The sequence below is a fragment of the Poromitra crassiceps genome (assembly GCF_964638095.1).
Source record: "Poromitra crassiceps genome assembly, chromosome: 16".
Classification (NCBI taxonomy): domain Eukaryota; kingdom Metazoa; phylum Chordata; class Actinopteri; order Beryciformes; family Melamphaidae; genus Poromitra; species Poromitra crassiceps.
Window position 1 is genome coordinate 13,313,041 of NC_139645.1, and position 13,171 is coordinate 13,326,211.

At 46.0% G+C, this 13,171-nt stretch overlaps 1 protein-coding gene across 1 annotated transcript in view; it reads right to left on the minus strand.

Moving 5' to 3' along the window:
* Positions 1-1,592: 1,592 nt before the first annotated feature.
* The window catches only part of LOC310791456 (multiple epidermal growth factor-like domains protein 10), a gene marked incomplete at its 3' end in the record, with an annotated part of 114,942 nt that continues 103,363 nt past the window's right edge, over positions 1,593-13,171 (minus strand). The window contains exons 18-24 of the mRNA XM_083653147.1: positions 11,516-11,644; positions 8,826-9,059; positions 7,894-8,054; positions 7,290-7,359; positions 5,613-5,666; positions 2,067-2,291; positions 1,593-1,798 (exon numbers count right to left, since the gene is read on the minus strand). Coding sequence (XP_083509273.1) covers positions 1,593-1,798; positions 2,067-2,291; positions 5,613-5,666; positions 7,290-7,359; positions 7,894-8,054; positions 8,826-9,059; positions 11,516-11,644 — 1,079 coding nt within the window. The remainder of the gene's footprint in view (positions 1,799-2,066; positions 2,292-5,612; positions 5,667-7,289; positions 7,360-7,893; positions 8,055-8,825; positions 9,060-11,515; positions 11,645-13,171) is intronic.

Here is a 13,171-nt window from a genome sequence, read left to right on the forward strand (position 1 = left end):
ATTCCCTTCCCTAGCTATTTTGTTGGAAACTGCGTTAGCTTGCCCCATTTTCTTATGTGGCGAGCAAGTCACACCAAACTCCATTCGGAAATCTGCCAACTAAATGTGGCCTTGCTTATCGGAAAAGTAAATACCGCCAGAACATGATTTACAAACCTTATCACAAATCTGTATACGCGTGTTAAAAAAATAATATTTGGAACGTGTGCTTCTTATTAGAGTGTGTGTATGCCGCATTAGAGACAGGCTTACATGTATTCATAAAACGTCTATAATATGTTTCCATAAAAAGTCTCAACTCGTATTCTACCATGTATAAATGGTAAGTTGCCGACTTTAAATGGAGCCAGCCGCCCATGAGAGACTGACCGTTGTCAGTTATGAGGGCACAGAGGGGACATGAGTCACATGACTGAAGATGGATCAAATTAATATTTTCGATGTATCTTGCGTATTCTATGGCCAAGTTGTACATTGTCATGTCATGGTGTCTTTGTGTCATTTATAAACAAAATACATTTGTTGTATCTATTGTTGTTTTGTGCTGCTATTTTACATTGAAGTTAACGGTGTCTTGTGGTTTCCACAGAAAAGGTGGCGGGGCCATGTTGCCATTCTGATGTATTCCCCCTGCTATCCCCGGTCGTTGCTCCACCCCCTCTGCCGATCCGGGGGAGAGCCTAGACTAGCACATGCTTCCTCCGACACATGTGCAGTCGCCATCTGCTTCTTCTCACCTGATAGCGATGAGTTTCAGCGGCAGGACATGGCGCACGGGAGGAGGATCACACTACTATTCCCCCCCAGTTCCGCCACCCGCCCCACGTGAACAGGCGGCCCCCGACCGACCACAGGAGGCGCTAGTACAGTGACCAGGACACATACTGTTAATCCGGCTTCCCACCCGCAGATGCGGCCAATTGTGCCTGTATGGACGCCCGACCAAGCCGGAGGTAACACGGGGGCTCGAACCTGCAACCCTCTTGTTGGTAGCCAGCGAATCTACCGCTGCACTACCCGCCCCCCGCCCCCCTACGCCCTAACCCATAAACTATTCAAAATGATGCGAGAACAGAATAGCAGCCAAAGGGTTTGGTTGCATGTGTCCAAGTGTGCGTATACAAGTGTATCCCCTATTTGACGTTTTGTTCAACGAGGGGAATTCACAACGAAACGCTAAAATGCAGTATTGAGACGGCTCAAACAGCTTGGATATAATACAACGATACACAAGTCCCAGTATCGGACAGCAGCACAGTGGTGTGGGCGCTGCAGCTCGTTCAACCGTACAGTCTCACCCAATCAAAGCATGTCCTGTGTGCAGCTTCCTGTTCAACCGTACAGTCTCACCCAATCAAAGCATGTCCTGTGTGCAGCTTCCTGTTCAACCGTACAGTCTCACCCAATCAAAGCATGTCCTGTGTGCAGCTTCCTTTGCCCCGCTGAATGTCCACCAACCAAAAACGCAACGCAAATGAAAAACCCTTTTGCACGTTTTGTCCCGGTTCAGTTCCCTGTTTCCTGTTGCGGCCCCCAACAGGAAGTGGCTACGGCCTCTCCCGTAAAGGGTCCAGGTTGGGGTGCCGGAGGGCCTAGAGCAGGGAGCTGGTGGGGCTCCCGGGCAGCGGCGGGCTGTGGTTCTGGTGGCTCAGGCTGTGGCTGTGCGAGGGGCTGGGGCGCACCGGCAGCAGGTCGTAGTGGCCGGGGATGTGGCTGTTCCTGGGCAGGTCGTAGGGGCTCTGGGGGTAGCTGGGCACCACCACGCCGTTGGCACCCTGCAGGATACTGATGGTCGGCTCTGGGAGGGAGAAAAGGGGAATTGGAATTGGGAATTGTATTTATTTTGCTTTTGAAGTTTAATTTGGTACAGTGGTTCCCAACCCTCGGGGCGCGGAACGGTGCCAGAGTTGGAAGTGAACTTCTATCGGTTGTTAGAGGGAGGGCAAACTCCGACGTAGCGGCCTCTATAAGGGCTCCGGTAGGCACATAAATGAACATAAGCTTCGCCCACTTTTGATTGACAGCCACCATTACCAATCCATGAGCGATATGACCGTGACACGTACCCATGTCGTAGACGTTCTTGGCGGCGGGGGCGGGGATAGCGGTGGGGTGGCCGGTGGTGGAGGCGCAGTAAGCCATGTGTTGCCGGTGAACCGGGGACTTCATCTCCACATAGCTGCTCTCCGGGTGCTTCTTACAGGCCACGCCCCCCAGCGACTCGCTGATGGTGGCGTACGGGTTCTCACTGTTGAGGGAGCAGGTGCTGGACAGGGAGCTCTTCATATAGTCTGAGGGCAGAGGGGACACGCACGCATGCACGCACACACGCCACAGGTATTTATTTAGTGTGTTAAGAGATACCGCTATATGACTCAAGCTGTGGCTGTTAGAGCTGCAACAGTTAATCGATTAGTCGATCGGCAGAAAATGAATCGACAACTATTTTGATGATAATCGATTCATCGTTTGTGGTAAGTTTTAAGAAAGAAAAAAAAAAAGTCAAAATTCTCTGATTCCAGCTTCTAAAATGTGAATCTTTTCTGGTTTCTTCACTCCTCTATGACAGTAAAGTGATTATCTTTGGGTCGTGGACAAAACAAGACATTAGAGGATGTCATCTTGGGCTTTGGGAAACACTGATCGACTTTTTTCACCATTTTCTGACATTTTATAAACCAAACAACTAATCGATTAATGGACAAAATAATCGACAGATTCATCAATAATGAAAATAATGGTTAGTTGCAGCCCTAGTGGCTGAGAGTTAGATGAAATGCTGCCAGATTGTTGTCAGAGGCTAAACTCTGACGGAACACAGCAGTTTTCACCTGACAACAGTGATACAGTATGCATGGTTACCCGCTGTATAAAATCCATTAGACACAAGATTAGATATAATAATGGGATAAAGCAAGACAGACTGATAACTGGCTCCTTGGTTACCACAAGTGTTTGCATAGCAACCAACGCCATTTCTGATCATAGGCATTTATCAGCACGACTGGCCTTTGAGCAATCACACTTTCCAACCAGAAACGACCCCTCGTGTGAATCTAATTCAATTATATACTAATGTAAATGGTAAATGGCCTGCATTTATATAGCGCTTTTATCCAAAGCGCTTTACAATCAGTAGGTACATTCACCCATTCACACACCGATGGCCACGCAGGGTGCTGGCACACCATCAGGAGCAATTTGGGGTTCAGTATCTTGCCCAAGGACACTTCGACATGCAGACTGGAGGAGCCGGGAATCGAACCACCGACCTCTTTCATCCAAAGCGATTAGTGACGACCCGCTCTACCTCCTGAGCTACAGCCGCCCCTAATGTGATTTCTGTGAGTCAACTTTGTATCGCTGCAAAACAAAACATTACTTACATTGTAACAACATTAAGTATTGAAAAGCAAACGTACAACTGTGAAACTATGCATTTAAAAGGGAATGACACGGTGGAAAGAGCAAGTGAGACACACGGCGTTCCGAGGAGTGAAGGTGTCTGTGGGTCAGTCAGGGAGTGTGTTAGTGAGCGGGACCCTGGCAGAGGGAGAGGAGAGAGGAGAGGGGAGAGGGGAGAGGAGAGGAGAGGAGAGGGGAGGGGAGGAGAGGAGAGAGGAGAGGAGAGGGGAGGAGAGAGGAGAGGAGAGGAGAGGAGAGGAGAGGAGAGGAGAGGAGAGGAGGGGAGGAGAGGAGAGGAGAGGGGAGGAGAGGAGAGGAGAGGGGAGGGGAGGGGAGGAGAGGAGAGGAGAGGAGAGGGGAGGAGGCAGACTCTGGTCCTGCAGAGAGACAGACACATCAGTGAACACAGGCAGGACAGGCACACATCAACATTCAAATCAATTACAGATTAGAGCTGGGAAATATAGCAATATTATATTATATTATATTTCATGTGTCTCATATCACAAACACCCAGTGTGGCCGAGGGGCGACTTGGCCACTCCCAGGCAGCAGGAAGTGACTCTCATCTGTCTGTATTAACTGAATTGCACCTGTGTGTGTGACTCTCCCTGTGGCTGCAATCACCAGGTATGATCTGCACCTGCATATCTAAGGGTATCTAAAGGTTTATGCTTAAATGCTAATGTGTTTCTTAGGCAAATATAAATAGTGAAGTTGATCCTATGAATTAATTTCTTTCCAATGCGTTTACCTTTCCATCAAGGGCAAATCTAAAATATAACAGTTTTGTTTTGATCTGTTTTTTGGTCATGTCGTGTTATTTCAGTTTTGATGTCTTTATTGATATTATTATAAAATCTGAAAAATAACGAGTGCATGGATCCAAACTTTTGACTGGTAGTGGAATGCAATTAAGACAAAAAAATAAAGATAAGATAAAAGATTTTAAAAGAAATCCTCATTTTGAATGTGCCTGATTGACGAGCAGAGAGTGAAAGAGAAAGTCTTGACCACGACAGTATGTCCTTCATGCCTCATTAGATCAACTGCATGAGGTGGTCTTTTAAGTCCTACTTAAAATAAAAAAAATAAAAATCGAATAAAATAAGGGGAGGAAAGGGACTTTTTTTGGATTGTGGCTCTTGCAAAGCTTGCTTTTTGTCAGTGTGGCTCCTGAGTAGGGCAAGGTTGAGTACCACTGCTCTCTAGACTTTTGAAACCTATGCTTTCACATTTAATTAGGCTCTGTCTGTCAGCACGGTCCAGCAGCAGTATCGATTGTCCACCCACTCCTGCTTGCAGCTTGACACGTCCTGCAGCTCGAGTGTCATGCTACAGCATCCTATATCCCTTCCACTGTAAAAACTATATGTTCACAACTCAGCTGCCCGCTTGCTCAACCCACTCCCGCTCCAGAGGACACATCACACCCATCCTTCAATACCTTCACTGGCCCCCGTTACACACCGAAAAGATATACCGAATTCACTTCAAGATCTTCACCACATAGAAATCTCTTAATAATCTCACACCTCAGATCAGCTGATGTCAACCTTCTGACCCCCATCACCAATCAACTCTTCATTCAAAAATCAACTCAAAACCCACCTTTTCCAAAAGGCCTACACTACAATATCTGACTCTTTCACTTTGTAACTTTTGTATGTTATATTTTTGTATTTTGTTTAATTAAAGCCATACCAGTCCCTCCATGAAATTGCAATTTTCTGATCTCAATAATTAATGCAAATTCAACTAATCTGCACAATATTTGCGGGGGCGTGCAATTTGTCAAAATTTCTGCGACTTCTCGCAAAAACAGCAAAACGGGTTATTCAACTAGCAATTTTTTGCAGTTCCCACAATTTTACTGCAAAAAAACAAAAAACAAAACGCTACAAACCTAAACCTTCATAAATTGCATTGGAATTTTTCAGAAAAGCAGCTAGAAAATCAAGCATTTTTTATCACAACAATCCAAAAAAAAAAGTACTTAGGGAAAAGTGCTATATAATTCCAATCAATCACGATTACACGGGACCATGCAGCCCTCCACATTCACTGTGACTTTCAACGCAGGGAACAATACGATGAGGTGTCAAGGTTCAAGATGCAAGAGAGGCCAGTCATTGGCTGAGGGAACTGTTCGAGCAACAGGATTGGCTGGGGGGTTGGGGGTCAGAGGTGATGAGGTCACAGAGTACCTCTGCAGCGCGGCTCCGGGTGGTAACTGAAACGTCGGTCCAGGCAGTAAACACCTACAGAGGGAAGCCAGAGAGAAACGTTCCTGAAATATTAACAACAAAGAAAGAAAGGACTAGTCTTGAGAGTAAATTAGGGGTGTCACGATACACTCAGTTCACGATACGATACACGATATTGGGTTCACGATAACGATACGATACTTTAACAATATTTTTTTGCGATCGATTTGTAAGTTGAGGGGGCATCCTTCACGCTAATTTGAGTAATTTCACCATTTTCATCCTCCGTGTCTGTAACGTCCCTCGTCTGTTCAAACAAAGCAATGAAAAGGAGAGCGAGCATGCAATCAGATGCAGATCAGTGCCACCATGTTCAGCTTCTTTTTCTCACGATATGAGATTTCATCTCAACGATACATATTGTCACGTTTTGATATTGCGATATATCGTGGGACGATATATCCTGATATAAATCATGTGATATTTTAGACCAATTAGACCTCACACTGAGTGAGACGTCTGAAGCCAGTGTACCCAATGTTTTTTGTGCAAACATGTCATTTTGTTTGCGTCTGTGGCCTTTAGGGGCATCATTCCATTCTTTCAACCCACCCTACATAGGTGTTCGTGTACGATTGGCTTAGGAGCGAGGGGGTAGTTTTGTTTGGTCGCATTGAGGACCATGTGGAAGCATTAAAAAAACTGCAGTTCCTCGAATGGCCACTTGAGGCTGACTGCAAAAGGTAGTCATTCTCCATTCAACCCATGTTAAAATGCCCGACTTTACAGCATAAATAAACATGTTCACAGCCTGGTTCAGAAAACAGTTTTGGTCTCTATAGCTAATTTCACCGTTCATGTTGTCATCTATATAACTCACCTGTTTAGAGTAAAATAGATGATAAAGAAGACTCTTTTGGCCGTGATTGACAGGTCGCCTGTCCAGTGATCACGCAGCTCCCCGATCACAGACCAATAGCAGGCGGCGCTGCAGCTGTGGGAAACGCCCTCTCGTCCAAATTTGGCTACAAATATGTCACGCCTAGTCTCAACGCCAGACCCATGAGAGTTCTTATGCTGATACACTACACGTTACTGCAGATCTGTCTCCTGGTCTGGGACACTGCTCTGGTTTTGGAATCCTGGCCAGTGATTGGTTGCGCCGGAATCCTCCAATCATTAACGACTTTAGCGATCAGACTACGTCACGCCTGGCTCCAAAAACCAAGATGGCAGCAGCCAAACTGCCAATCTTTCCACAGACCAATGGGTGACATCACTCACTACAGTACGTCCATCTTTTTTTTTTACAGTCTATGCTTAAGCTGCCTTCACATGCTAAGAGATCTGCTCGTGGCTCAGAGGTAGAGCAGACAGAGAGCAGCAGTAGCTGTTGCTAGGCAACATTGGTTGCGCTCACGAAAGGTCAGCGGTAACTAGGTCAAAGTTTAAATCGTTTGAACTTTGAGCGCAGCGCTCTGTGGCAAATCTGCGCGGTGCGCGACGCCAAGGGTAGCGGTACCGTATAGTTGGGCGGCACCACTCTCCTCGATCCCATAGGAAAACAATGGCACAGCGTGCGCAGAGCGGTTTTACCACGGATCGTGTGTGTGTGTGTGTTGGTGGTGGTGGGGGGCTTTAGGAGGTAGGCTGGCAGAGGCAGGAGTCCAGACTGACCCAGCTCAGCGAGGTTGCAGTAGGCCCCCCACTCTGGAGCGCTGTTCCTGTGACGCTTCTTTATCTTCATCTGGGAAATACACAGAGACCACTAAGACAACACAAACACTAAAAACTTTACACTACAGCAAAAAACTGTTCATTTAATTATTGCTTGGGACACTACACTTGCACTTATGATCATAGAAAAAATGCTAAAAGTGACATTTTGAGAACATTTCCATCATTTGACGTATTTGTGGTTGAACCGGAATGTTGGGGTGGTTATTGCTTGGAAATATTATGTATTGTATTACTGTTATTCCCTGAGGTAACCACAAAAATATGCTGTTCCAGAAAGCAGAAGTAATGGGGTTTTGATATAAAAAGAAAATCCAAAATGACTGACATTTATTGTTAAACAGGGGTATATTATGACATGGAAAATCTGCTAAGCAGGTGAAAAAATTATTTCCCATTCCATCGTGACGAACAATAGCTCGTCTCTGTGGATAAAATATCGTAGCCGGAGTGCCCGGCAGGCTGTGCTGACTTTTTGTCAACAAAGCGTAATCCAAAACGCTAAGCGACTTTTCAGCCGTGACCTTTTCAGCTGAGGGCCCACCTTGGCAGCCATCTTGTCGGGCTTGGCGTAGTGCGCGGCGTAGGTGCAGGGCCCCAGGGTGCGGTGGTAGCTGGGGTTGGAGAAGCAGTGGCCCACAGAGAGGCTGCTGGGAGGAGGCGACTCCGGCACTGGGGAGGTGAGCATGCCTGCAAACTGCAGCCCTGCTGTCGCCCACACGAGACACCAGCGTGCTCAACAACACACACACACACACACTCACATACAGGTGTCACACCACCCCTGTACATGCTAAAAATATGTACGCGTGCACAGCACACTCGGTGCACCTGAGCCACCGACGAGCCATCTGGGATTGAAAGTAACTATTGTTACAAAAGTAACGGTGTCACAAAAGCAACATTGTAACGAAGGGACTGCAGCTGGAACCTAGAGGAGGGACTTTGCAGTTAGAACATCAATTCATCCATTCATTCACCTTTTCTTTACCAACTTATTTATTAGCTCGTCAGTCCATCACAGATAGACAGACGCTCTCATCTCCTTCACATTCTCATATAGTTTAGAGTAGACTGGTCTCCAATAGAGCTGGAACGATTCATCTGTAATTTAAAAGGGGAAAAGTCAAAATTCTCTGATTCCAGCTTGTTAAATGTGGATATTTTCTGGTTTCTTTACTCCTCTATGACAGTCAATTGAATATCTTTGGCTTGTGGACAGAAGACGACATTTGAGGACGTCATCTTGGTCTTTGGGAAACATTGATCTAACCATTTTCTGACATTTTATAGACCAAACAATTCATCGAGAAAACAATCAACAGATTAATTGGCAATGGAAATGATCGTTAGTTGCAGCTGTAGTCTCCAATCCACCTGCACGTGTTTGGCCTGTGGGAGGAGACTCAGGCGAGGCGAACACGCCCCCGTTACAGAACATGTGAAGCGATCCAGGTGTTAGTAGGCGTGTCTCACCTGAGAGGGAGTAGTCTGTGGCGTTGATGCGCATGGCGGGCGTGTAGGTGACGTTGGGGACGTGCTGGCCTTTCTCTCTCTGCCGGTGGCGGAACCAGACGACCAGGCCCAGCATGGCCATGATGAGCAGCAGCAGGAAGATGATGCCCAGGACGGCGCCCGCCGACTGGCGCTCGGACGCCAGTGCCGGGCTGATCTTGGTGTAGGGGTTCAGTTCCTCCATCATCAGTGCAGCTGAGAAAGGGGGGATACATTGTTGGAGACAGTCTAGTCTCGGCTCCCAGACAACTGGAGATCTCCGCCTAACAATAGTCTGGGAACCGAAACTAAACGAGCGAGAACGGCAACGAACAAACCTACGCTACTTTGTCAAGTTAGATGTAGTCTAGTTAAATGACACTCTCCCCCAGGGCCATGCAGAGACCTTTAGAGAGGGGCAAGTTCTCAATGTCACAAAGGGACACGTGCACACCTGCCAAACTTTTTTTGTTTGTTTTTGCACGTTTTCTTTTTGGCAGGGGGTTCCTATCTGAAGGAAAACCCCAAGGGAGCACGGGGAGAACATGCAAACTCCACACAGAAAGGCCCTTTTTGGTGACCCCACCTGGGCCGTAGACACTGAGGACATGGGAATGGGGACACACCCTCAGCGTCCCAGGTGGGAATCGAACCTAGGACCTTCTTGCTGTGAGGCGACAGCGCTTACCACTGTGCCCCCCTGCCAAACCTTTGTTTTTTTTCCAAATTGCCCCCTCAGATTCAATGGGCATGTCACCTCTTTAACGTGAATTGGCAAATAAATACACCAACTTTTGGCTAAATGGTCATGTTGCTTTTTACAGATCACTGGCTCTCAGTGCTGCATTTTCTGTCTAGTTGTGAATTTTAACTGTAATTTTACTACGCTGGTATGTAATTATTTCTGCCCTTTTAGACCTATAACATGGTTGGGTAGACAGAGATCATAAATGTATCTTGCACCCTTTGCCTGAAAGGCAAACTCCACCGTTGACATAAAGCGTATAGTTAACATTTTACATAGACTTTAGTTTATATTATAACAACCAGAACCACATGGTACATATACAGGTATATATACACATAGATATATATATACGATTCTGTTCCATTTCATTATTTTGTCTTCTGAAAGATTCATGCCACCTGGTTACTAGAGAATGAAAATACATATGGCCTGATTTTCTTTTACATGTGCAACTACATACATAATGTACATAAACACAATGCTAATAATATATGATGTAATATATTACATGCCAGAAGGACCCGCTCAGGGTTTTGCTAGGTCCTAGCAAATCCTGCGCTTTTTGCTATGTCAGCACCCTGGTGGCCTTTTCATGTCGTAGCAGCTAGGACTTGAAGAAGCCACCAGGGAGCTGACATAGCTAAAAGCCTTCTTGAGTAAGACGTGCAAATAAAGTGCTCAAATAGTGAAAAAAGAAAAAATGGTGATGAACAATTACACCTTCTCAGGCCTTCTTCAGTACAGGATTCTGATGCTGGATGCTTTTTTCACCATCTCTTATTAAAGCAGCTACGAGCAAGATTTTCGACAGTCTAAATGTAATATTGATGCATCACATCTTACCTATAATAGTAGCTGAGACCAAAGCCGTGTGATGATTGCTCTCTTGATGATTATAGAGTCTGTGTCTGTCTTCCGGCGGGCCGGATAGACCAGGAAGTGAAATGAAATGGTTTACGGCAGCTGCCTGCCTTCAACCGTTTCGCTCTGCCTAGTAACAGACCATAAACAAGGAGAACGTCATGCTCGCTTCATCCAGGGGCTTGCTACTCTCGCGAACATCTCTCGTTATATTCTAACCGTTTGTTTGGAAGTAATTTTATTATGTTGTGGTTCTGGCCGAAGTGGCTGCCGCAAACTGTTTCATTTCACTTCCTGATCTGCCCCGGCCGCAGACAGACTAATCATCAAGACAACACTGGCCGATTCACTCGGGGTTCAAGCGAGACTACTCGGCGTTGGTCTTGTCTACTATTAGAGGTAAGATGTGATGCATCGATATTAAATTTAGACTGTTTAATAACAATCGGAACTCTTGCGCGTAGCTGCTTTAACAAACTCATTTTGACATCTCAACTCCCTGATTTCCCCTCCCGTTTTCTCCTAAGTTGTATTTGGCCAATTCCCCCTGCTGTCCCGGTCATTGCTCCACCCCCTCTGCCGATCTGGGGAGAGTTGTAGACTAGCACATGCTTCCTCTGATACATGTGCAGCCGTCAGCCTGACAGCGAGAAGTTTCACCGGCAGGACGTAGCGCGTGGGAGTATCACGCTACTCCTCCCAGTACCCCTCCCCTGCGAACAGGTGCCCCCCGACCGACCAGAGGAGGCGCTAATGCAGCGACCAAAACATATACCCTTAATCCGGCTTCCCACCCGCAAACACGGCCAATTGTGACTGTACGGACGCACTGCCAAGCCGGAGGCAACACGGGGCGCGAACCTGCGACCCTCGTGTTTGTACACCCTTGCAAACCAGTGTGCGGCTTCCTCTCTCGTCCAATGTTGTCGTATGATTCATCTGAACCAAAAGCTACTTTGGCGAGACACGCGCAGCATCAGACATCCAGCACCTTATCACACAGACGACACTGAGCTGTTAGCTGTTAGCAGTTAGCTGTTAGCCGTTAGCTGTGCGTGCTCACCCTGGTCACAGCGTATGCCTTTGAAGCCGATGCTGCAGTAGCAGGTTCCTGTCACGTAGTCGCAGGTGGCGTTGTTCATACACTCGCACAGCTGCTGGCAGCCGTAGCCAAACGTCCCCGCAGGACACTCTGCACAGGGGGAGCAGGTGGAGAGGTTTACTTTACTGTGAAACTCTACTGCAGCTGGATACACACATTGCAGTTATCATAAGAAAACCTCATAACACTTTGCTGCAGCTGGATACACACATTGCAGTTATCATAAGAAAACCTCATAACACTTTGCTGTAGCTGGATACACACATTGCTGTTATCATAAGAAAACCTCATAACGATCTACTGCAGCTGGATACACACATTGCTGTTATCATAAGAAAACCTCATAACTCTCTACTGCAGCTGGATACACACATTGCTGTTATCATAAGAAAACCTCATAACGATCTACTGCAGCTGGATACACACATTGCTGTTATCATAAGAAAACCTCATAACACTCTGCTGCAGCTGGATACACACATTGCTGTTATCATAAGAAAACCTCATAACGCTCTACTGCAGCTGGATACACACATTGCTGTTATCATAAGAAAACCTCATAACTCTCTACTGCAGCTGGATACACACATTGCTGTTATCATAAGAAAACCTCATAACAATCTACTGCAGCTGGATACACACATTGCTGTTATCATAAGAAAACCTCATAACGCTCTACTGCAGCTGGATACACACATTGCTGTTATCATAAGAAAACCTCATAACGCTCTACTGCAGCTGGATACACACATTGCTGCTCATAACGCCAATCTTGGTCAAATGTTTCATTCATGTCAGTTCTGCCTCCCTTGAGCTTATATGAAACTAGGCTAGGTGACATTATCACAATAATCATTGGAAATTAGTTTGATGTTGATATACTGTATATGATATCTGCTATATCCAAATTTTACTGTAATTATTAATATTGTACTGTAAAACCCACATATAGCTGTCCCCCCCCCCCCCCCCCCCCTTTTTTTTCCTACAGGGGAAGTCTCACTGAGAGCAATGCTCTCTTTTTCAGGAGTGCCCTGTTCACATTCACACACACACACACACACACACTCACACCTGGAAGCTGACCAGTACCAGTGGTGGTAATGAGGGAGGCGCAAGCACAGATTTTTCACTTTCCCCACCCAGGGTCACAAGGGTTGAACCGACGATCTTCCGGTAACGAGCTCACTTCTCTAACCTTTAGGCCACCACTGCCCACAGTTTTGATTTGAGTTGAAGAATTACATGGGCCTGTATGGGTTGTGTTTACCATACTCTTGTATGAAAATAGGCTGGGCAATATATCACAGAAATTATAATATTATCTTCTTCTTCTTCTTCTTCCTCTTCCTCTTCTTCTTCTCCTTCTTTTTTATTTTTTATATAAATATATTATATTATATAATATATTATTATAATATATTATCATTGGTTAAAGTTTTTTCCAATTTTTTCTTTTTTGGAAAAGTCAACATGTGAGGTTTTCACTTGACAGCATCAATATCCCATGGAGATATGCATGTGCAATGTGCATGTGCACACAGGTAGACAATCTAATCACTCTCACACACACACACACACACACACACACACACACACACACACACACACACACAC